The 26,107-nt window shown below is 41.2% G+C and overlaps 1 protein-coding gene across 1 annotated transcript in view; it reads left to right on the forward strand.

The window, feature by feature from the left end:
* Window positions 1-7,738: 7,738 nt before the first annotated feature.
* LOC127527253 (trace amine-associated receptor 13c-like) overlaps window positions 7,739-26,107 on the forward strand; it is a 322,587-nt gene continuing 304,218 nt past the window's right edge. Inside the window, exon 1 of the mRNA XM_051925363.1 lies at window positions 7,739-8,421. Within this exon, the coding sequence (XP_051781323.1) occupies window positions 8,187-8,421 (235 nt within the window). The 5' untranslated portion in view covers window positions 7,739-8,186. The remainder of the gene's footprint in view (window positions 8,422-26,107) is intronic.

Genomic DNA, 26,107 nt, shown 5'->3' on the forward strand with positions numbered 1-26,107 from the left:
TTATTTCGAATCGGGAACGGGGGGGGGGGGGGGGGGGGTCGGGGATGGTGGAGAGAATGTTTTTAGTGAAACATTGGAATGGGAACCAAAAGAGTATTGTAGCTGCGTTTTCCCAAAGTTTCCAAATTTCAGCAGCTCTAACTCAAAAAATGGGATTCAACAAAAGCTTGACGCGCAGAAATGATTCCACAGACAAAATATCTTTATTTTTTAACACTAGAATTACCAGAGCCTACGAAAAAACTCGTAGATCCGGCCCACCTTAAATCGCTTCTTAAAACCGTTCTCACCTCTCCACCAGTGTCTTTTGTCATCTAAATGTACTGATAAAGACAAGCTGCTATTCCATCCCCCCAATGACTTCCCAGCTCATGCCTTGATTGATTATCTGGGAGTGAAGTGGAGTTTTAGAGTAGAAATAATAAGATTGTTATTTGGAACACACGCATTTCATATGTGTTGCATTTCTACAGCAATCTGTGTAAACGCATTGTTAAAACAGAAACGTTTTATATATTCTAGTAGCAAATGACAAAATGTAGGCATAAACTATATAATGTATGAAGCCTGAAGTCCAAATATCAAAGAAACACTTTCACAAAAAGTACAAAAAAAAGCCACCGCCAAAAAAAGCCGCCTTAGTGTGAGACATTGACATGAATTAACTATCACTGCTTCTGTGGCGCAACAGTATCAGTCGCTGACTGGGAATCAGAAGGTCATGAGTTTGATCCTGCACAACTCCCTTTTGAGAAGTGTTCTTATTTTCACTATTTTAGAATAAAAACATACATTTAATTTCAGTCTGTAACAGCTGGAGTAATTTATGATATTTGTAAAGGTTAGCTTTATTTTTTTTTTAAATTCACTTTTCATTGTCTCAGTCGTGTTCAGGATCCTTCCCTACCGCCCCCCCCACCTGACACTGCTGTTTTCACATAAAGACGCGCTATAGCTCTGCAGTGTATCACGATACATACGACCGCATGTTTTTTTCCCCCAATATTGCCAGTCCCCACGTGTTGCTGTATGCTGTTTCTTTTGTACTCCGGGACATGCAGAGGAAAGCATAGTAAAGAGCAGTAACTTCAGCGCTATATGCAATCATCAGACACTCCCCATCTGACACTGCTGTTTTCACATAAAGACGCGCTAAAGCTCTGCAGTGTACTTGTGGCTGCATTGTCGTACCAATGCTTGCGAACTGAAGTGTCTGCATGCACTTTTCGTGGCATTATGCGTGTATTTTTTGAGTATACCCATGTAGCTCAAACACAGGAACATATGTTGATGTAAAAGTATAACAAAACAAGTGCACTTTTATTCAAGACTATAACCGAAGAAAAAAGAAAGCAAGTTACAGTAGGCGGTTGATATGACAGCTTGTGTGGTGGAATGCTAAGAACTGCTGATTTCCATTCTGTGCTATATAACTTAACATTTGAATCTGATGATTGCATATAGCGCTGTCTTGTTTAGTGTGCGCAAGAACATGCAGGTGGCCAGTTGCTGAGTGCTACAACGCACATTTTAAAAAAAGAAAGAGACAAATATATGTGACGTTTTGAAGAAATCATTTTATGCCACGAATAGTACCAATCAGAAAACATCGTCGAAGTAATGCAATATTATTTGAAAACGAACAGCGTCAGGTTGGGTGTGAAGTTATACTGGCGCTGTTAGAGTCAGATCAGAAGCTGAATAAGCTGAACAAGCTCCTGTTCTGACTCTAAGTAAAAAAGCATGAATTAATCAACAGAAATAACCGCGATCGACATTTTAAACTTAACGATTTACAGTACATACCAATTTATAAATTTTATGTTCGTTTGAGGAAAAAAAAAAACACTTTCTCCAAAGCTGGGAATCGAACTCACGTGTACTGTAGCAGGGCAAAGCTGCTGTGCTCCAAGTCAGCAAATCTTAGCGTTAAGCCACGGAAAGTATCAAGTCATCCCTGCACCTTTTGTGAAAGTGTTTATTGATGTTTGGACTTCAGGCTTCACATATTCTATAGTTTATGCCTACATTTTGTAACATTTATTACTAAAATATGAAAATGTTTCTGTTTTAGCAATGTGTTTGCACAGATTACTGTAGAAACAGAACACACATGAAATGCGTGCATTTCAAATAACGATCTATTATTTCCATTCTAAAACTCCAGCAGTTCAGTCACTCCCAGATAATCAAACAAGGCCTGAGCTGGGAAAACTTAGTGAACGTTCTGCGACGGTGGGGGATGGAATAGCCGGCTGCTCGCTGCTCGTCTTAATCGGCACATTTAGAAGACAAAAGAGAGGTGAGAACGGTTTTAAGGTGGGCCGGATCTACGAGTTTTTTCGTAGACTCTGGTAATTCTAGTGTTAAGTGTTTAGTTAAGTTTTAAAGTAAAACACTTCACACAAAAAAGAAAATTAAAATAGCAAAAAAAGGAAAAATTTATAATAAGAAAAATTCAGTTCTAAGCTTAATCTTGTTACATCTTAAATCGTTACTAATCATTTATAATTTCTGAACACATTTCAGAACGGTCAGAAAACTGTATGCTTATCCCATTTCTAAGAAGAAAATGGGTCTTTCAAGTCCGTGTTTACTGGGACCTGCTCTAAACACAACTAGAGCTTATTATCACACTTTCTCAGTTATAGAAAGAAGGTTTTGTCTCTTACTAACTTATAGGGGGAAAACACCATACCATTGTCTATGACTATGGAAGAAATTATATTCTATTTAAATAAAGCAAACATTAATATGAGTTTAACTCAAAACTTTAACTTTCTATGATTGGCTCTTACAGTTATACTTTACAATAAAACAAAGTGTATTGCCTGTTCCCTTTGCTTGCATTAGTCTTTGCTCTATTTTGCCGTCCGGGATTACAGAGAACAGAGGAGACGCCATCTAATAGGTGAAGTGTAGCACAGTAGCAGTCAGTCCTGGGTGAAGTTGGAATCCGTAGTCCCTGGCCAAGCATATGGTGTCTGTGGGCTGCGTCTTTTGCCAAGCCAGGAGAGCACAAGATTAAGAGAATCAGAGCAGAGGTGAGGGGCATGTGTGAGACTCTACGTAACAGACAAAGTGAGCATGGGGATAAAAATATCTCATGTTGTTGGAAAGGTTCACCCCAAAACCCTTCCATGGTAGTACATGCAGCATACAAGGACAACTTAAAAAATAAAAAGTTAGACAATGCATGACATTACATCCTACACGCGTTGCCACCAATAAATTGGAAAACATAAAAAATTAAAGATGCAGACTTATAGAACAATTAATACAGCAAATCAAGTAATCCACAACTAATGAACAATGTTGCACAACCTCTCTCTGACACACTTTCAGCCAATGAATTTTAAATGAGAAGCGTGTCAAGAAATACGCCTGGGGCTCCTTCACACCTACAGCAGTATGCCTGTATAGCGCCTCACTGGGATCACTTGCTTATACTTTGCAAGCCAATCGCTTTTCTTTCCTCCTGGATTCTTGTGTGTATTTGAGGGCAGTTTTGCTCTTTGTTATAATATTTAAAGAGCTTCTGTAAAAACCTGAATTTACTCCTGGGGACAAATAAAGAACTATCTATGTGTCTGTCATATAGCACTTTTTATCTGTTTATAGTACTGCTGCCATTTTGTTCAGTTTTACAAAAAAAACAAAGGGGCACACTACTTGCGGCGTCATTCCTCTTTACTCTGCTGTACTGTACTGTGTTGCCAAATTACCCCAAATGAAGCACCTTAAGACCTCAGAGTACCATCCTCAATCTGATACTTGAGGGCAGATGCTCAAGTAAATGCTTCACAAGGTGGTTTTGTACCTCATTTTTCTGAGGGGCCGCGCTCTTGACTGACCTGACCAAGCAAATAGCTCCTGTCTGAGATCAGTTCCTACCCCTCTTTCTATCTACATACAAATGTGTTTAAAATCACTCTCCTGTAGGTGACCTGGCATCTTAATCAGTGACAGAGCCTGATCCACAGCAGGAGTCCTTCATATTGGGGAAAAAATGGGAAGACCCCCAGGGCCAACTCTGGAAAAGAGGGTGGGTGTGGGATCTCTGCAAATGCTCCGTATCCCAGAATAACAAATGGTAATCTCTATGTCAGCATTTCTAACCTGTTATTTAATGTTGATGCTCAGAATTACACCTGACATTATGGGGTGTTTGTGCCCTGTGAAGTGGTGACATCCCGTCTGCGGTTTCTTCCTCTTAAGATGCGCTCGATGCTTCAAGAGTGCTGTTGCAAGAGACAGCCGTACATCTGATATATGTGGGTTCATTCAGTGGATAAGTGGAAGATTCAAGCATTCAGCACCAGTTATGAAGAACATTGTGTAGCACACGTAGTGACATTCTAGTGTAGAAAAGAAAAACCTGAACATTACAGCAGAATGTCACTTGGCCAAATCTTCACACGTTCAGTGTTTAGGGGGCCAAAGAGTAAATATTCCATCTTATGATTTGTGTTCTATCACAGTATGTGTAGTGCCACACTAATGTTTTTATGGGTCAGTGTCACCACTGTGAGAGTCCATTACAGTGCAGCAGAACGTCCAGCGTTGGGGGGCCAAATCTTCACACGTGTCACATTCAAAGGGCTACAGTTGAAAACAGTGGAACACGTGTGTTTTTATATCCCAGTGTCATCTTCGTGTGACAGTCCAAAACAGAAAAGATAAGCCAAGAGCAATAGATGAGGATTTGTCAGTTTATAACTTTTAAATTTAGTACGTTCACGAGTGGAATTTTAGGTGACATCCATCCATCCATTTTCCAACCCGCTGAATCTGAACACAGGGTCACGGGGGTCTGCTGGAGCCAATCCCAGCCAACACAGGGCACAAGGCAGGAAACAATCGTGGGCAGGGTGCCAACCCACCGCAGTTAGGTGACATCAACTGACTAAATACACAAAGTAAAGCAGAATTGAACATGAAATAGAAAATCTGAATTAGCAGCTGGTGAGTAACTAGCCAACTTTAGCTTAGTCATCTGCACTCTCTTTGATGAGTTTGTACGTTCTCCTGGTGGACTCCATACTTCATATGTGACGGCTAACCTGACTGGCGACATTTAAACTGGCATCTTGTGAAGGGCATGCCAGTGTCCAATGGCGGGTTGGCTCTATGTACAGAGCTGATTTAAGACCTTCGAAGCCTGATGACGTGCTGTCCCCTAAATGAATTGCATTATGCGGACTAATGACATCAGTGTGTTACTAATGACACTACAGGGTGCTTCACTGAAACAAGGAGACACGAGGAGACTTTACATGCAGTTTGCAGTAACAGGCCACCTGGGGAGCACATATGATGGCCTTTATAGAAAGGCGCACTTCCTTATTTGTGTCAATTAGGTTGGAAATGACAACGAGACGAAGCACACAGACTCTTACAGAGTCGCTCGTATGACATCGATATGTAGCCGGTATTCATTTTTAATCAGAATTTAACTTGCACGTAGGAGATGGCAGTCGTCACATATTTTATCATGTGGTTCAGATTTTCTCTAAAGACCATCGTTTGCTGTTGTTGTGAAGAAGTACTGATTTAATAAAACTGGAAGTTGATAGCGATATTTATATGGAATAGAGTCTCTAACCACTAAAAGATAATGGGAGAGAGTTTTCAACATCATTTTCTCATTATTAAGCACTTTTATTGTATTTATTGTAATAATGTTAACAGACTAATATAGTGTGCTGCTGTTTGGGGGGTCAAAACCCAACGGAAACATTCATTTTTGTTTCTTACAAATCTATAAATCATACAGTATATATAGCAAATATCTTCTAAAATAAAAATGATATCCCTTAGTGCAAGTACCAGTGGAGTGCATATCAACCATAAATAATCAAAATGTCAGCACTTATCCAATAGAAATTACCCAGCAAGAGAAATTACAAGCGCCAAGTTTTCATTTCATTAAACGTGAACTGCTATGTGGTAAGCCGACCAACAGCTGGCACTGTCACCCTGATTTCTGAACACAAGCACTGCATGAGGCCCAAGATGGCATCTCAAGACATGTTGACATTAGTATCTTAAAACAAAGTCAAATGAAGAGCATTGCCCTTGAAATAAATGATATTAATAATCTGTTCACTCACAAAGACAGATAAACGTGGTTATCCTGGCACATTTACGTTGTGACGCGTACACGGCTCCATAGCCCAACATGTCCTACGTCAATGGCCACTTTACAGTCCTGTTCTGCAGCGAGCCCATCGGCCACAGAAGACTCACCACCGCAACAACGAGTTCATTTGCAGCTCCGCCGCACAACGTGTCCGTCAGTCATGGACCGATCGTCGATCCACAGGGTACTTTAATGCGTGTCAGTTGCTTGGAGTTGTATAGAGTGAGAAGTCAAGCAAAATGTCACCTTTTATAAATACTGTACTATATCGTTATCTGGAACACATGCATTTCATGTGTGTTCCGTGTGTACAACGATCTATGTAAACACATCGTTAAAACAGAAACGTTTTTAAGTAAGTAAATAAACTAAGGTAAATAAGTAAATAATATTCGATCTGCCTCTTATATACAAAGTACAGCGACGGCAGCTTCCATCTGCAGCTATAGACTCTTCAGTTCGCGGGCGTTGTCTCTCCAGAGTGGAGGGGCTTCACAGCGACACAGAAACGATTTACTTGTGGTGCTCACGTATGACTCTCGGAGAGCTGCGAGAAGTGGACCAAGTGCCACTGTGAACAAAGTCAGCTCCTCGTCACACCGTGCCGCTGTGGAAAAAGGAGAAATGGCAAAGGAGTGCAGAGAGTCCCACTTAGACAAGAGGCTGTAGGGGTTTAGAGAAGTCCTGGGAGAAGAGTGAGAGTGAGAGGGAGAGAGAGTGACGCAGCACAGTCACCTTTGGGGACGCACCCCGGCTGATGGTGCACTGCTCAGAGAGGTGGGGGAGCACAGTGTGAGCAGCATCACTGTGTGCCCCTAAGTGGAGGAACAATGACACGTCAACAGGGATTGGGCGCCACAATGACATAGAGCACCGGTGCAGGGACATCTGGAGGTGGTCACTCATGACAGGGTCGAGTGTCTGGCAGCCACAATGTGAAGGGGAGAGGAGAGGAAAAGGCAAAGTCCTAGAGGAGAGAAGGGGGGCTTTGTACAGTCATACCCCCTTATTGACTGTGTTACTGTAGATATGTATTGTCTGCCATTGTGCTTTATTTGTTTTCCTATCTGTGACTGTCATTCTTGACTGAATTTAAATTAGTGGCACTCTATTGATTTGGATTTCGCAATTTTGTTTTTACACCTTTTTATGTTTTTGTTGGAGCATCTATAAAAAAAAATCACTTGTTGTTTTTCACCAATTATATTTTGATGTCTGTGTCTTCCAACCCTCTTAACATCAGTCCAGTTAGTTCATGAAATACAAGGGCCCAGAGTGTCGCATGGTGCGAACTCCGAGTCCACAGGTGACACAGTCAGCAACACACAAAGAGCAGCTTAACAATCAAACAGTCAACAGAAAGGACAGACAAGGATGGAGTCGATGATCTCGCTGGGTGAGGAGGAGCAAGAAACACACCGACTGGGTCAGGAAAACACAAAGGTGGAGCAGGGAATTAAAGAGGACTGGACCGAGTGTGTGTGTGTGTGTGTGTGTGTGTGCGTGTGTGTGTGTGTGTGTGTGTGTGTAAGGGCCTGAGCACAGGGTGGTCCAGCAAACTCCATGCAGGTTCAGCTCACAGGTGTCAGAGGGGCTCTGAGCAGCACAGCACAGCATGGAGTGTCAGACCACCACTGGGCACAACCTCAGCTCATCTGAACCTGCTGATTTAATGTGCTGCTCGCTGTGATGAGGAAAGAAAGTCAAAGTGACTGAGAACAAAAAAACAAAAACAGCAGACAGAGGAGAAGAAGGAAACTGCAGAGAGCCAGCAGCTGGACCACTGTGGAGCTGTGAGGAGAGACCACCGCAGCCCTGAGCGGCTCCTGACAAACAAATATAATGAAGACATCTGAGATTTGATGAACTCATTAGTGAGTAAGAACTGAAATGAACAAACAAACATCCTGAGAGAATTTGTGAAGCAAACACAGCAGAGAGTTGCCTCATGTGAATTACGTCAGCTGAGAGAATATGGCAGTCGCAGGGCCTCAGTGTATAAACATCTCAGTGTGCAGGCAGGACGGCTCAGTCAGGGACAGACATGGAGTGGAATGGAATAAAAGTTGGACGTTGTTATCCTCACAGTAATACATCTTGTTATACACTGATTTTTAAAACTGAAGTTTATGGACTTTATTACACTTTCTCGTGTCTGTTACTTTTCTCGACAGTCTTTGGAAATCTTCTTGTCATCATTTCTATTTCTCATTTTGTTCAGCTGCACACGCCGACTAATCTTCTGATCCTTTCACTCGCAGCGGCCGATTTCTTATCAGGTTTCTTTGTGTTGCCCTTTTCTTTGGTTACCCTTATTGAACTTTGCTGGTACTTTGGAGTTCTTTATTGTTATTTGTATCATGGACTTGTGAATATTCTTAATACTGTAGTTGTATATAATGTTGCTTTAATATCCATTGATCGCTACATTGCTGTCTGCCATCCTTTCTTTTACAGCTCAAAAATAACTTTAACTGTTGTAAAGGTCAGCATTGCTGTAGTGTGGCTGTTTGCAGTTTTAATTATAGTCATAGGTTTATGTCTTAGTAATTTTATAACAGAGATATGTGAAGGAAATTGTTTAGTATACACTTATGATGAAATGGCCATTTTTATTTTACTTATAACTTTTTTTATTCCTTATTCACTGATGATTGTTTTCTATATCAGAATATTTGTAGTTGCAAGAAGCCATTCAAGAGCCATCAACTGTATGATAGAAAAGAGACAAACTGAGGAGTTGAGTGACAGTAAAATATCAAAACCGTCTGAAAGAAAAGCCGCAAAAACATTAGGAATAGTCGTGGGGGCTTTTATTATCTGCTGGCTGCCTCTTTATGTGTACAATTTTTTTACTGATGATAATAACCGAATTACACAACTCATCAGGAATGTCTTAGTGTTGGTCAGTGAAGTGAATTATGCAGTTAATCCAATTCTTTATGCTTTTATGTATTCCTGGTTCAGAAAAGCACTGAAAATCATCCTGAATTGTAAAATATTTAGTCCAGCTTCTTCAGTGCTCAATTTACTGTAAATATTAAAGAAAATAAAAAATTTAATTATCTGAGATTAGTTGTTTTTAATTATTTGTACATTATTCCTTTCCTCTTTTTTCATATTAACAGTACAAAACTCTGACATATTTCTTAACAATACAATCATTTCTTATTTGCTGTTTTTTTGAAGGGTGTTTTTGTTAAATTGTACTTTATTCATGTAGAGTGTACACTGTTTATGATTATTACTTATTTCACCATAGTTATTTTCATAAGTCTTCTTCTTATTTCAATGTGTAATAAACAGCACTGTAAATGTAGGAGACTCCTGGCAATTCATAGAAACACTTCAGTAAAATGTAAAATGATTATTGCTGTTTCCATTATTATGGCTAAGAATTATTTATTTCAACATAAATTAAATTTTGTGCTGAATTTTACCTAATATCTGGAAATATAAAAATCTTTTAATATATAATTTGCACAGACTTTCAGATTTTACAACTAAAAACTGCACAGCTGAGCTCAGACGACGGCCGACATTCTGTTCAGCTTTGGTCAGGTGGGTGGGGATTTGTCTGAGAGTCAAATTCTATGAAATGTTCCTTTATTGTTTTACTTTTGTATCAAACTAAACACTTCATTTTATTGTGAAGTTCATGTTTCCTATTCCTGCACTTTATTCTGCACTCCTCCTCACAAAGGCAGCAGATGACAGACAAGTGCAGACGGAGCAGTCGGCCTTCACTCCTCACACTGCTGGCTCACTAAATGACACTGAGGTGACTGTGAGGAACTGAAATGGACGACTGAGAAGGTCAGATGAGGTTTGATGTCCACAATTAAATGTAGGATTTGCTGCTTTAGACTGACATTTGTTAATATTTGTGAAGTCTCATTAGCCGCAGCTGCTCACCTCATAGAGAACACAATTAATACTTCAGAGAACAGCATTGTGCTCAATTCTAGAAAAATAGAGAAACTTAAATGTAAATGAATTATATTTGTATGTCAGTAATTGTCTGCCTGTCACCACATTTATTCCTTTTGATAGTCACATCACAGATTGTTCAGATTTTCTTTCTCTTTCATTTGTCAAATGGCTGCTGGTTGTTGTAGAGCACAATGGCTCAGAAAGTGTTCAGTTATCTTGGTAAGACTTTTACAAATCTAACGACACAATACAGAGGTGTGCGCTCAGTCGTGTGTTCTGATATTTTATTTCTTTGTAATGAATGTTTTAGTGAGGATTTGAACACAAGTGTCTTTAAGTGATCATTAACAAAGACCTGACACTTGATATCCGTGTGTTTAGATAAACCTCAGCTTGTTGATTTCAAACATGTGAAAGTTCTTTGTGTCAAGTCGTGTCACTAATCCCAGACAATGCTGTGACTGTCCACTCAGATCCTAAATTTGATTCAGCTCATCGTATTTCCTGATTGTGATGTCTGTTCAGGTGAAATGCCATTATATAAACACACACAGCTGAAGTCATTTTGTGTTAAATTCCTTGACTTTGCTCTCTGGTGTCAGCTCTCGTCTCAGGTTTCTCCACTTTACACTGAGTTTTATTTAATTTATTCCCTTGACATCTCTTCCTTTCCCCTAACCACAGGCTGACGAGTTGCAGGTTACACAATCCATTACACTGATGAAGTTGTTGAAAGTGTCTCCCTTCCCAGAATTCTATTTATTGTCCAGATGCACTAATGTGGACGAGTTATTTTTTTGGATGTATTGATGCAACACACAAGGAGAGAACAAAATAAAAAAGACAAGCATGACACATTGTAATGTGATTTTATTATGTTTTATATCATGTACTTGCTATTGAGGCCAAGAGTGAACCGACGTTGGCAATAACTCCACCCAGGGAGGTCAGGCCTGATTTGCTCTCAGAATTTCAATGTCAATTTCCACAAACATCAGCGTCTTTTCAAAGAGAACAGTGGAATGACAATTTACTTAAGTTAACTGACAGTCTACCACCCACTCCATGCCACCAGAACCCTACTTTGTATTTTAAAATGATTTATTATGTCATTTGTCAGAACATGAGGGTGAGTTGAGGTCGTTGTTGCTGGTACCAAAATCTTACCGGCAGCAGGTTTGTGAGTTAGCACACACAAACCTCTTGGGTGGCCATCTTGGAACTGAGAAAACACTCAAAAGGATAACATTTTGATTTTACTGTCAGAGAATTAATGAGGAGATCCGTCACTTTTGTGTTTCGTGTCTGGCATGTCAACTACGATAGATTCTTAGAAAAGACCATGCTCCTCTTGTTCCATTCCTCTGATAGATATACTGTATGAACTTCTGAACGTATCAGTGTGGACATAGAAGACCCTCTCAGACTCTCAGCCCGAAGACATAAATTGGATTGTGCTACATGGTATCCATAGGATATCCCCTTAGGTCCAGAAGCATCACATGGGCACTGGTAGGGGTCATCACGCATATCACAAAGGAGGTCCTAACCGACCACGGCAGGTCGTTTACCTCAGAGAAGTTCAGGAAGGTTGCCAAATTGCTCCAAATCAAACACCTTAAGACTTCAGTGTACCATTCTCAGCCTGATGGTCTAGTCGAACGGCTTAATAAGATGCACAATGCTTCTCAAGGTGGGTTTGTACCTCATTTGTCTGAGAGGGCTGTGCCCTTGACTGACCTGACAAAGAAGAGGGCTCCTAACTAGGATCAGTTACTACCCCTCTTGCTATCTGTATGCCAGAAAGTCCCACTAACCTCTATAGTTTTTTCACTTTATTCATTTTTACATGGGTAACAACCCCAGAGATTACTGCATATATTAAAAGATGGATGGAAAAGTGAGGTGCCCCCTTCCACAAATATCTTCAAATACGTCACACAATTATGCAATATATTTGGTAAAATCAGACCAATACTAAGAGCTTATATGGAACATGCGCAATCCGTCCAAATCTATAACCATGGTAAGATGCTCCTAGTGTTTGCTCTCGGAGATCAGGTCAAGCTTCTTCCACTTCCTATTCCAAATTATTGGATCATTGGCAAGGGTGCTGTAAAATTAAGGAAAGGAAGGGGCTGGTTGACTATTTGGTTAAACAACCCAAACAATGCCAAGAGTTCAAAACAGATATCCTGTCCATCCAAGAAGCGATTAATGAAAGTCCTGCTCGGACCTCTCTGCTTTAACATGACATCATAACTGACCCAGGAGTAGTTGTCTGAGAACGCCCATAAACACTCCCGGAAGCAAAATGAGCTGAAGCGAAACTTAAGGTCAAGCAAATGTTGGATCTAGGAATGATTGAGGAAAGTTATAGTCCCTGGTCCAGTCCTATATGTCAGCCTATTTCCTGTTTCGATGCATATCTGATGTTGTGAGTGCACAAACTCCTCAAGCAACTCAAAACAGCATGATATTTGACCACCCTTGACATGACAAAAGGGTATTGGCAAATTCCCTTAAAGGAATTCATCAAGGTAAAAAAAAAAATATTTAGCACCCTTAGTGGTCACTGGCAGTATCGAGTCCTCCCATTTGGGTTACACAGGACACCGGCCACCTTCTAATGTCTGGTGAACAGAGAGCTATGACCCACAACTCTTATAGTGCTGCCTACGAGAATGACATGGAACACATGCAGCAGGGTCGAGGGGTGCTCCTCACACTATATAATAGTGGCATTAAGATTATTTTGGATCAATAGATGCCAAATAATTGCACTATAGGGTGGGAGGTAGTAGAATTCAACCACAGTGTACCATAGTTAATACTGTACTCAACTGGCCCTGTCCACAAACCAGGCAGCACGTACAAGCATTCCTGGCATTTGTGGGGTACTACTGCAGGTGTGTGCCTCATTTTTCCTAGAGGGCTATGCCCTTGACAGACCTGACAAACAAGAGGGCTCCTAATATAGTGGTTTGGGTGAAAAAATGGAAACAGGCCCTTACACCTGCACCTGTATTGTTGGATTTTTCTCTGCCTTTTATTGTCCAAGCTGACATTTTGGACACAGGTCAGTGCTGTGTTGAGCAAGAGTGTCGTTTGTGTAGAATACCCCATTGTGTTGCTGTGCCAGAAACTATTGGACCTTGAAACCAGGTATGCGGCTATGGAAAGGGAAGTATTGGTGAATAAGTGAGCTATTCTTCAGCTGAGGTACTACCTGCATGGCCATGAATTCACTCTAGTCATCGACCATGCAACTTTATAGTGGATGGCTCTGCACAAATAGTCAAACCAACATGTCACTCGATGTTTCTTGGACCTTCAGTCATTTAAATTCAAAGTCCTAGATCGCCACAGTTCCCTCCATGTCAATGCCGATCCGCTTTCTCTGAGATATGGCCTCACAGTTCGGGCTACCAGACCCAATTGGTCTGGGTTGGGTGGGCCATGTCACACACATGTGCTTAGGAGACAACTTCAAGTCCCATATAAATGTAATTACACTCACAACCAGGGGTTGGTGCTGTTGCCTAATGCTTTTTCTCGTCCTCCCTCTGCAGAAGCAGTGATTGACCGTTGTATCCTGAATAATGTCACGTCAAGTTCCCAGCGAACTGAACCCACTTCTTCCTGCCCTGGCTGATGATATGTAAACACAGGCACTTGTCATTTGAGGGGACATCCTCTGAAAGTGTGGAGTATTTTTACAAGGAATTCACTTTAATTCTTTAAAAACTGCTAAAGAGACAACTTGTACTGTGTTAATGAAATGCAGAAAAAATGTCTACATGTGTATTGTGTGTGCAGTTTGTACAAAATATTTCACTGCAGCAACCCTATTAGATGGAATAGCATGGAGAATTATAAAGATGATTCAAAATCAGTCAAGGGTGCTTTTAACAATAAGTAAAAGTTTTGAACAATTATAAAAAATATTTTAAACAGTAATGACAGGAAGAGAGTTCTCATCCAAATGTAATTCCTTTGTTAAAGGTTTAACACTAGAATTACCAGAGCCTACGAAAAAACTCGTATATCCGGCCCACCTTAAATCGCTTCATAAATCCATTCACACCTCTCCGCCAGCATCCTTTGTCCTCTAAATGTGCTGATAAAAGACAAGCTGCCAGCAGCCGGCTATTCCATCCCACCCGCTCTAACATCACCCCTCCCCCGAGCTCATTCAGTGCTACAGGAACAACGCAGGTTGATCTTTTTTTTTCTTTCAGTACATGTGGCTTCCCTGTTTATTTATATATCTCTGCCTGTCTGTCTCTCTATTACGCAGTGGTCGTCTGTCTGTGTGTTATGGATCTTAAAAATAACAGTTATAAGGACAGTTGTTCCTGTTAATTGCAGTCTCAATTGTTAAAAAAATATTTTAAAAGGAGCATCCCACATGAAAATATAACGATCTCATTAACTGACAGTGCATACCAATTTATAAATTTTATGTCCGTTTGAGGTTAAAAAGAAAAAAAAAAAAAAGCAACATTTTATCCCTAGCGGGAAATCGAACTCAGGTCTGAGAGGCGGCAGAGCTGTTGTGCTCTAAGAGGCAAATCTTAACACGCTACGCCACGGAGGCTGTTGTATTGTCCTTGAAGCTTTTGTGAAAGTGTTTATTTGATCTTTGGAACTCGGGCTTTACACATTCTATAGTTTATGCCTACTACATTTTGTAACATTTATTACTAAAATATGACAAAGTTTCTGTTTTAACAATGTGTTTACACAGATTACTTTAGAATAATGATCTCTTATTTCCACTGTAAAACTCCACTTCACTCCCACATAATCAATCAAGGCGTGAGCTGGGAAAACTTCACTCACGTTCTAAGTCGGTGGGGGGATGGAATAGCCGGCTGCTGGCAGCTTGTCTTTTATCAGCACATTTAGAGGACAAAGGATGCTGGCGGAGAGGTGTGAACGGATTTAAGAAGCGATTTAAGGTGGGCCGGATATACGAGTTTTTTCGTAGGCTCTGGTAATTCTAGTGTTAAGTTCCGCTGTTTCTATAGAATTGTGCACAATGCTGTTCTTTGAAGTATTACATTTATTTGTTCATTTCAGTTCCTTATTCTCTAATGAGTTCATCAAATCACAAATGTCTTCATTATATTTGTTTGTCCAGAGCCGCTCAGGGCCTTAAGTGGTCTCTCCTCACAGCTCCACGGTGGTCCAGCTGCTGGCTCTCTGCAGTTTGCTTCTTCTCCCTGTAACTGCTGTTTGTTTCTTTGTTTTTATGGACAGTTTAACATTCTTTGAACATAACAGCGAGCAGCACATTAAATCAGTGGTTTAAAATGAGCTGAGGATGTGCCCAGTGGTGGTCTGACACTCCATCCTGTCCTGCACCCAGTGCTGCTCAGAGCCAATTTACTGGCACTTTACAAGTGTTATTTAGGCCAAAAGAAGCCATTATGAAGGTTTTGGTACATAGCAGTGTTAGACATATAAATGAAAGACCTGTGTGTGTGTGTGTGTGTTTGTGTGGAGCAGTCCACTCTGCTCGCATCAACCACAGCCATGGGAGTTGGTGTGAAGATGTAGAAGCTTATACAAGTGTGACTTGCCCTTGGTAAGATGGCGTATGCCTGCACTTTTAACGTTTTTCAGCACTTGCATGCCCCTCACTTCTCACTCAACCCAAGCAGACAAACTCAGCTTTGTGCTACATGCATGTTGTACATTCACACAACGAGCTACCATACGTTTACCTGAGACCGGTTCCAGTCTGTCCCGCTCAATTTGTGCCACAGCTGCACTCGACTACACGTCCATCTCAGATAAGACACGACCTGCCCGGCCCAGTTAGCTGACGTCTCTGTAACTTCACTAATATAATAAAACTGCTGGGGAGTCATTGGGTTGCTTTTTGTCCTGAAGACCACACACAGCTAGTATGAGTAATAAATTCATTTTTTCCTAAATATTGCAACTAAACTCAAGTGTTACCCTTTCTAATTCTGGATGAACCACAGGCCACGATATTAATTAACAAATGGAGGCCTTTATCAAACTGTTCACACATGTTCAGTATACAAGTTTCTTCTGTAGCCGTGAGTGTGTTGCCATGCACCTCAATAATGCGGTTATTCACAGATCACTGGTCTCTAAAATGCCATGTAAATGTCTCGTTATCAGAGGTAGATTTATCAGTGAATAACCTGAGCATTTTCTAGTCTGCACAAGTCCACTGCACTCTGTCAGCCTGCGAGTGTCTTTACTTTGTACACACGCATCCCTCCCAGTTATTATTATTATTATTACCCAAGCAGCAGTGGGTGTAAGGTGTCACAAACTCAACACAGAGTCATAGAAAGGTTTGGGGCAGCCACCCGTGTAATTGGTTTCCTGGCTGCAAAAGTCATTTTTTAAATGAAATACTGCACTGATGTGCATACAACTGAGTCCAAGACAGAACTGAGGGAATAGGGACAAGGTGCAGGCTTTTAAAGGGGAAGACAGGAAGTGAGGTCATAGGGATCGGGCTCATGGTCTTCAGCCATTGGTTCGAGCCTGGATGTGACATCAAAGGGTGCAGAGTCCGGCAAGGTCTTCTTCCATAGCCTCGGTCCCAGAAGTGACGTCAAGAGAGTCAGGTGGGATCTCCCGTGAATGGTCTACAGGGAAGGGAGAAAAAGAGTCAGTGCACTCTGCCACATCCTGGTATACCTCGGACCTGCCTTCACTCAAGCCCTTTAGCTGCCTCCCATGCACATGTGTGTGACAAAGGCAAGAAACACACATGCCGGTATGACGCCCCTTTAATAAAAATAATAATTTGCATTTATAGAAAGCCTTTCACAAACCCAAAGTCGCTTTACATACAGTAAAAAAAAAATACACAACAGACAAAAGAAGAGGAAAGTTTTCAGTTGATATTTAAAGGTAGAGAACGAGGAGCAAACTCAGAGAGACTGAGGAAGAGAGTTCCAGAGTTGAAGGGCCATAACACTGAAGGAGCTGCCTGCCCTCCCAAGGTGGAGAGTCTGGTGTGTGGGACAGTAAGGAGATTGGTGCTCGAGGACCTGAGAGAGCGACAAGGAGTGTAAGGAGCTGAGTGAGGTAGAGGAGGGCAAGATTATGTAGGGTCTTGAAGGTGAGAAGATGAATCTTGAATTTAATCCTTGATGGCACCAGTAACCAGTGAAGCTGGGAGAGAACAGGAGGGATGTGAGCAAAACGCTTTGTGTGGCTGCTGAGTTCTGCATTCACTGTAGCCTCTGTGTAGATTTAGGGAGGCCGATGAAGAGGGAATTGCAGGAATCGATACGAGACTTTATGAAACAATGAACCAGAGTTTGAGCCTCATGAAAGGACAGAAATGGACAGAGGCGAGCAATGTGACAGAGATGACAGAATGAGATTTAGGAAAGAGACCTAATGTGTAGCTCAAAGTTAAGTGAGGAATCAAACAAAACACCAAGATATCTGACAACAGGAGCAGGTTTGACAAGTGGACCATCAACAGAAACAGAGAAGTTGGATGCTTTAGAAAGTTGGGAGTTTGGGCCGACCAGTAACACTTCCGTTTTATTGGCATTAAGTTTGAGAAAGTTATTTCCCATCCATAGCTTAAGATCATTGATGCAGTCAGTGAGTGTGCTGGGAGGTGAATCTGTAGGGGAGTCTGTACTAAGATATGCAGGGCTCAATCACACAGCCCAGGAGAACACATTCATAAAGTGTCCCTTTGTTTAAATATATTTAAGAAACACAAGAAATGATCACAGGCTTCTGTTTCTGGTGGCTGATGATGGCGTTGAACTCTTTTTAGCTCAGTTTGACGTTGGAGAGCTTTGAGAACTCCAGATTACTTACATGTGATTTTTAATAACACAGGTTTCTCACCTTATCCCAGTTACATGTGGCCTTGTGAACACACCTGCGCTTACAGGACTTCTTACACACCTCTTGTAAAACACACACCCCACTTTCCAGTTTCTTACACAATAAAGACCTTTCAGGCTTCATCAGTACACTTCAGACTTGAATGAAAGTTCACAATTAATGCCAGGAGGAGTAGTAAGAATTACATTATTGTAAGGAATTAGTATCATCTTCCACAATGTCTCCCTTAGTAAGTGTTACATTAAAAATGTGCAGTTTAGGGGCGGCACGGTGGTGCAGCGGTAGCAATGCTGCCTCGCAGTTAGGAGACCCGTGTTCGCTTTCCAGGTCTTTCCTGCATGAAGTTTGCATGTTTTCCCTGTGTCTGCATGGGTTTCCTTCCACAGTCCAAACACATGCAGGACAGGTGGACTGGCGATTCTAAATTGTTCCTGGGGTGTGGGTGTGTGTGTGCCCTGCGGTGGGCTGGCGCCCTGCCCGGGGCTTGTTTACTGCCTTGTGCCCTGTGTTGGCTGGGATTGGCTCCAGAAGACCCTTGTGACCCTGTAGTTAGGATATAGCAGGTTGGATAATGTATGGATGGATGTACGGTTTAAGCAACGAGGTTAATTGAAGTCGATGATGTAGTTGTAGAACTTCTGTCTCTGATGAAGCCTGAGGCACAAGTGCTGTTCTTCCTGTGGCTTTGAAATACGAATATAAAACGTATAAAGGGTCCAATCAACACATCATTACTAAGACAGGCAAGAATGCTCTTAAAAATACTTCACAGCATGTCCTAAATAAAGATGTCAGCCATTCTGCTCGTTCTTTTTGAAAGCCTGCAGCCCCTTGTGCTACGTTTGGTGTACAGGGGGCCATGTCTATAAATATTGTGAGGGGATATCAGGTACAACACTGAGAACAAACCCCTTGATGGAGTAACAACATGTCATGCAGTTTTGGAGGACCGCAGTCATCGGGGTGGTCCAGTGAACAGTCAGATGAGCAACAACATGGCCAATATAACAAGAAGCCCACCACTCAGGATAGCATCTCTACCAGCGGGCACAGTCATTTATACAGCTGTGAACGCCTGCAGTTCATTCTTTTTAGGTTTAGCCCACCATGACAGCTGTGACTTATTCAGACCCCACACATTGGACTGTGTTTCCTCAAGGATACGGTGAAAGGCCTGTGGTGTCTTCACAAAGTCTTTAACATGAACTTGACGCAGCTGAGTTTACACACCAAGTCTTAATACACGACAGTATACTGATGAGCTACAGTGATGTGCTCTCAACATACAAGCTGTCATCATATAAAGTCACATTGTGACAAACTAAAGTGGGACACCTGGGTCATGTCCTGTGTGGAAACATGAGATCCAGGAGTGTATCACTGCCACTCAGAACACCTCAGTCAGTAACTCACCAATGGAGGTGTCACCCCCTGATGGCATGGCCAGTACTCTAAGTGGACTCCACGTCACACTTTGCGCTGCTGACTGATCTGCTTCACGCATGATGAATAATTTATGGTGTAAACACGCATGTCACTACCTGATTGGTACTCCACCTGGATTTACACCCCACAAGGGGTACATTAAGTGACCATAATGAGAATATTATGGAAGGACTTGCTTGTTCTGCATGTTTTCATTGTACCTTGTGCTGGATTAAGCTTGCTGTGCTCCTCACTATGCACCACAGACAGTGACAGAGACGGCCACCCAAGTCATCACAGACCCTGTGGGAATGCAAACATTAACTTCCAGTACTGAGAAGATCAACCAGCAATGTACCAATTTAAAGTACCAGCGCAAAACAAGACAGTCACCAAGTCTACAGCTCTGATCCCTATGCTCTCATAGAGTTCCTGTTCTTTGATTTGCTGTGCCAAGCAGCGGTGGCATGGGACTGGCACATTCTATTGTTTGAAGTTCTGCTACAGGCAGCTGGCAACTCTTTTTTTCTTTCTGGTCTATCAGTGCAGATGCTTTGCAAATACTATCTTATTATATAGAAAGGGTATAAAAAACTGGCCAAGTAACTATGGGCCAGTAGACTTATCATGAATCGTAGGAAAGTTCATGCTGGGAATTACTAAGGAGAAGCTTGAGCAGCACATGGCAAAAACAGGACTTTTACTGAAAAATCAGTATTGGTTCAGTCAACGGTGGTCATGTCTTACTAATATGCTGGAATTCTTTGAGGAAGAAACAAAAAGATATGATCAGACCTGTTGAAATGATGTTACTTATTCAGTCTTCATAAAGCATTTGATCAGGAACCACATGAGACATCGGGTATCAAACTACAGGAAGTGGAAGTTCATGATGTGGTGTGTAGATGTCTGCTGATCTGTCTAAAACACAGGAAGAGTGTAAATGAACAAATGAACAAGCCTTCTCGTACCTGAGTAGGTTCTACAGTCGCGTCCTTCAGAGTCTTCAGTCCCATGCAGATATCAATGGGCCCCTCCTAACGTTTGCTGGGTGCAGTCCTACTAAATGAAGCTATCTTGTCTGTCTCGCTTCACTTGAGATCCCCATTCTGCTGGGTGTCTTTCTCCAGCAAGAATCAAACCACCTCACGTTTGGACACCAAAACTGTGGAAGAAATAAACATTAATTAAAGAAAGAAACTTAACCTCTACGATAGGACAAGTTTGATTAAACCTCTTTGAGACCGGAACCAGGCACCAGGCAGGAGGAACCTTGTTCATTGTGTCTTTTATTTCTTTACAATAAATGCTGAAGAGGGAGCAAAAATCACAGCAGTCTGTTACAGAATGGTCACTAAAATCAGGGCAGAGGTCTATTTTATAAAGAACTGAATTTACAGAACAGTGCTGATTAACGCATATATTTGCTCTGATCGGTTCGTTCACTTACACCCAAATAAACATTTATTCTTGTACACTTTTGTTCTTCTCCTGTCTCTTGCTATTGCCCTTAAAATCCCTGCGTATGTGACAACAGTCCACCCTTGTTGTTTGCAGGACATCTGCTGATCTCTTAATCAGCTCCTGGTACATTTTGTGTATTACATCAACCTTCTCCCAGCACATTCTTATCTTTAATTTACTTAACCATTTCAGTAGCTCTCTTCATGACATTTCTTAAACAAATGCTTACAGTTTTCAACATGCACTACAAACCAGAATATTAAACTCTTGCTACCTCTAAATTATTGTCACACTACTGTATAATTTACCAAGCAGGCTGGTAGAGGATAGGACTTTAGGGACTTTCAAGACTCGACCTGATGTTACTCTGGAGGAATAATGTTGAAAGGACTGTCAATGTTTTTAGGCTGAATGGCCTGTTCTCGTCAAAATGTTTCAAATGTTGCAATGTTCTACTTACAAAGAATAAATATTCATAGTTTTTCACCCAATTTTCCTTTGAATAAATGGTACTCTGTCCGTTGAAGATCTGTATTTATTATTTAATGGTACTGGTCCCAATTAGAGCTGAAGTTATTTGGACATTTGTGCCCTGTGATGTCTCTCCATCCTGAGGTGGTTCCATAATGCTGTTAGATTGATCTTCTTATCTCCTCAGCCATACAGCATTCAGCACCAGTTATTAAGCACAAGTCCCAATCAGAACAATCCAGGACATTTGTCACATTTTACAAGTCAATTATAACAATTGCATTGCAGTGACAGGACAACTCTTTCCCAGCCACTTGAAATGGCTGACCAGACCCAACCCTGGGCAGAGACGCAGTCCATCCTCTGGCAAACACACTCATTTGTGAATCACCTGTACATCTTGGGCTGTGATTAGCTCTGCCGCCTCATTTCACGTAGTTTCACGTTCACATGAGAAAGCAAGTCTGACGTAGAGGACATTTTCACACGGGTACAACTTAGCGGTTCTCCATTAATTGTCTTCACCTTGCCAGTCAAGGCCTTGTAGTTCTTACCACTGTACATTACCAAGTGTCTGAAAAGTATAAAAACTTTCATAGTGACATTTTATAAAGTTCAGTACATGTTGTTAGAGATGTACAATATAATAACTTAAACTTTATAATATCAAAGTAGACATAAGTACAGTACCTACTGTACTGTGTTTCTGTGTTAAAGTCTTTACACATAAAATGTTAATAAAGATAATGTCATCTCTTTAAATATGTTTTCACAGAATATTTAACTACAGTACTGCCATCATTTATGGATATGTAATATTCTGTTTCATCTTGTAATGTCCGTTTCAGTGTTTTGAAAAGAACAATTACATAAATTGTATTATCAGCATTTTTATTTTAGAACAACCAAAATTTACTTTGGAATTAAGACCCTACCCGTCATATCCCACCCTTCAAATGAGCAGACCAAACGCTTCCTTTGGTGAAAATTGTGGGAGCCGCTCTTTATTTCTCACTAGTTAGATACGAGTCAGGAATGTTAACAATAAACAGAACAGACCAGAAGGACCCTGGACCCCTGGACAGATTGCACATCTGTATTCTTCCTATCAGGATGTGATTTCATTGGTGTGTAGATAGGGGCCACCTGACCTTTGACCTACACTGATGTGTAATCTGCGGTGGCAGGAGATTATAAATCTCTTGGGCCAGGTCAGAGGCCAAAGACAAGGAGATGTAGGAGTGTTTCAGCTTCAGCAAATGATATCATGTAGAAGCAGATACAAAGAGTGGATGTGACAAAGTCCACGTTATTGAGTTTGAGAAGAGAGGTCTGTGTCAGGCACACATCCTTCTGTTTCTCAGCAGTGGAGATAAGCCATGAGAGATGATGTTATCAATAGGCTGGTAAGTGCTGAGCTGGCATTCCCTGCACAAGACCCTCTCCGTCTTGCGATCAAAGTTAAAAATGTGATCCACAGTCCATGTGGTCATTTGAATCTGTCAGCACCATTTATGGTGGAGGGTCAAAGCTCAAAAAATTTCCCAAAGTAATAATAGGAGGAGACATCGGCCAATGTGGATGGATATCTGAAAAATAGGCAGTGATGAAGAGTGAAGATTACTGGAAGGACAGCGAAGAATGAGTGGTTAGTAAATTACAACCAGTAACGTAGAGATCTGTGCTACAGTGAAGAGTGCAAAGTACGTCTTCAAATACACATATAAGGCACATGACTGTGTCAACATTGTCATTAGAGAGGCACCACTATTGATGACGAGGAAATTAGGCAATTCATGAACTCTCGGTATATTAGCACCTCCGAGGCAGTGTGGTGGTGGTTTGGATTTGATATCTGTGAGCATTCGCATACAATAATGCAGTTAGCAGTTGACTTGACTGGGGAGCATCACATTGTATTTAGAGAGGAAAACAAAGTATGGACATTGGATAAGAGTAGAGATAGAGATACCACCATGACAGCTTGGTTTAAGATGAATGAGAACACACCAGGAGTGAGGGATTATATTTACTGGGAATTTCCTGAGCATTTGAAGATATGAGGCTGAGATGGGCAGTGAGAAGGGAGATAAAAAAGATACCGCTATTGTCTAAGACTGCTTGTACTGCACATTACAGGGGCTTGAGGACCTTAGAACAAACAAAGTGGTGGTCTGTGGATCATTCATGGAGGCTGTAAGAGTGAGGAGCCTTGTCAATGATGATCGGTTATGGAACAGGTCCTTTGAAGAGTCTGTACTATTGCCTCAAAGTGATTATTTACACACTTCTCCTGGTCTTTAATATCCTGCCACAGATTCTTGTTTGTCTTCTCGTTTGTCTTAAGCATATCCTTTATTTCTTTCTTTCTTGCACTCCTTTAAGTCTTGAGCGGTGGCCATTGCAGTGATCATTACCTTCAGTTCAGACAGATTGTTTCGGCCTTTGTGCTCCGCAGATGAAGTGACAAGCCCTGTTACAGCCGATGCTCCCGACTCACGAGGAGTAGATGAAAACGTGGAAGGCAAGGCCATTTCCAGTTTCAATGGATCTTATGGAATTGACGAGCTATCGTGACCTGCATCACTTGCACATTCGCTCCCACTTTTGCTCTGGACTGGAGACGGTGCAGTGGCCCGGGGTCCCAGGAAATCTGTGCTTTCGCCTGTCTTTCCCAGGTCAGTCTCTGTAAGGCCACACCTTGAGGTTGGACTTGGACTTGATGCCTGTCTAGGCTTGGGTGTAGCTTTGGATTTCTTTTCCATTTCTTTCTGAGCGCTCATATTTATATATGCTTGCATATACTGTAATAGAACCTCCTCAAGTTGGGTAAATACAGGATACCTCGGGGTGATAAAAATAAGAGAAAAATGAACACCGCTGTGAACAGAGTTCCACTTCATACGTCCATCTCCTGTAATGGACGACACCAAATCTATAAGGAATGCTTTAGTGAGGATTTAAACACAAGTGTCTTTTTAAGTGATCATTCACAAATACCGGATACGTTATATCAGTGTGTTTAGACAATGTGACTGAAATCAACATGCTGACATTTAAGTTCTTTCTCAAGTCGTGTCACAAATCCCAAACAATGCTGTGACTCTCCAATCACATCCTAAATTTAATTCAGTTCATCGTATTTCATGATTGTGGGGTCTGTTCAAGTGAAATGCATTATATAACTACACACAGCTGAAGTCATTATGAAGTTAAATGGGGGACATGTGTGAGGTCTACGTAACAAAGAATCTGGGGGTGTGAATAAAAATATCTCATGTTGTTGGGTGTCACCCTAAAAACCCTTCTTCGATAAAACACGCAGTGTAAAAGGGCAAAACAAAATGTAACAAGTTAGACGATGCATGACATGTTTTAGTGTGGAGTACATCACACCCTGCATGTGCTGACACCAATAAACTGGACTCACTGGGAAGCCTGTGTTTCATTAACAAAAGCCACACGTGATATTTCAGAAACACAAAGCAAACACACAATAGTCTTATATGCAGTGTATTTACAAATATGTCTGTTACTCTGTATTAAGGGAAATGTCTGTTTAATCTTATTTCAAATCTAATCCTAAAAACATTCATACGACATATGTAAATGTATATGAATATTCATACAGTGTGAAACGGCGCTCTGCCTGTAGCAGCCGCACGTCCTCCTTCTGTGTGCAGATGAGCTGCGCCATGGAAAGTGCGCTTACAGTTAAAGCATACAGCATTAATAAGTTAAAAAATAAATTATTCTACAACATACTCTAGAACATGATAAAAAACAAAAGAAAATCATGTTAGAGTGTCTCTAATTTGATCTTTTTATTTTTTGTGCTCTCCTTGCATGTTGCATCAACACTACAAAGACAAATTGATAATCAATATTAGTGCACCAGGGCAGAAAAGAGAACTCTGGGAAGGGAGACACTTCCAACAACTTCATCAGTGGAGCGGATTATGTAACCTGCAACTCGTCAGCCTGTGGTTAGGGGAGAGGAAGAGACGTCAAGGGAATAAATAAAATAAAACTCAGTGCAGACTGGAGAAACCTGAGACGAGAACTGACACCAGAGAGCAAAGTCAAGGAATTTAACACAAAATGACTTCAGCTGTGTGTGTTCATATAATGGCATTTCACCTGAACAGACATCACAATCAGGAAATACGATGAGCTGAATCAAATTTAGGATCTGAGTGGACAGTCACAGCATTGTCTGGGATTAGTGACACGACTTGACACAAAGAACTTTCACGTGTTTGAAATCAACATGCTGAGGTTTATCTAAACACACGGATATCAAGTGTCAGGTCTTTGTTAATGATCACTTAAAGTCACTTGTGTTCAAATTTTTAATAAAGCATTCATTTCAAAGAAATAAAATATCAAAACACACGAATGAGCACACACCTCTGTATTGTGTCGTTAGATTTTTAAATGTCTTACAAGATAACCGAACACTTTCTGTGTATGAAGTAGGAGGAGCCATTGTGCTCTACAACAAGCCAGTAGCCATTTGACAAATGATAGAGAAACAAAGCCTGAACAATTTGTGTTTTGCCTATCAAAAGGAATAAATGTGTACTTATGCAATACTTATGTCAGCATAAATAATAAGAATAAAAGGCTGAGAGAAACTTCAGGGCTGAAAAGTGAGGAAGTTTAATGACAGCTGCAGAAACACAAGAGTAGCACTTGACATCAGAGAGAAAAGGAAAGGTGATGTGCATCCCAGTGAAGAGTATTCACAGTCATCACCAATACCATCACTCGATCGAGTTCATGAACTGCATCATAATAGTC

This window comes from Erpetoichthys calabaricus, chromosome 3 (assembly GCF_900747795.2).
Source record: "Erpetoichthys calabaricus chromosome 3, fErpCal1.3, whole genome shotgun sequence".
Lineage (NCBI taxonomy): Eukaryota > Metazoa > Chordata > Cladistia > Polypteriformes > Polypteridae > Erpetoichthys > Erpetoichthys calabaricus.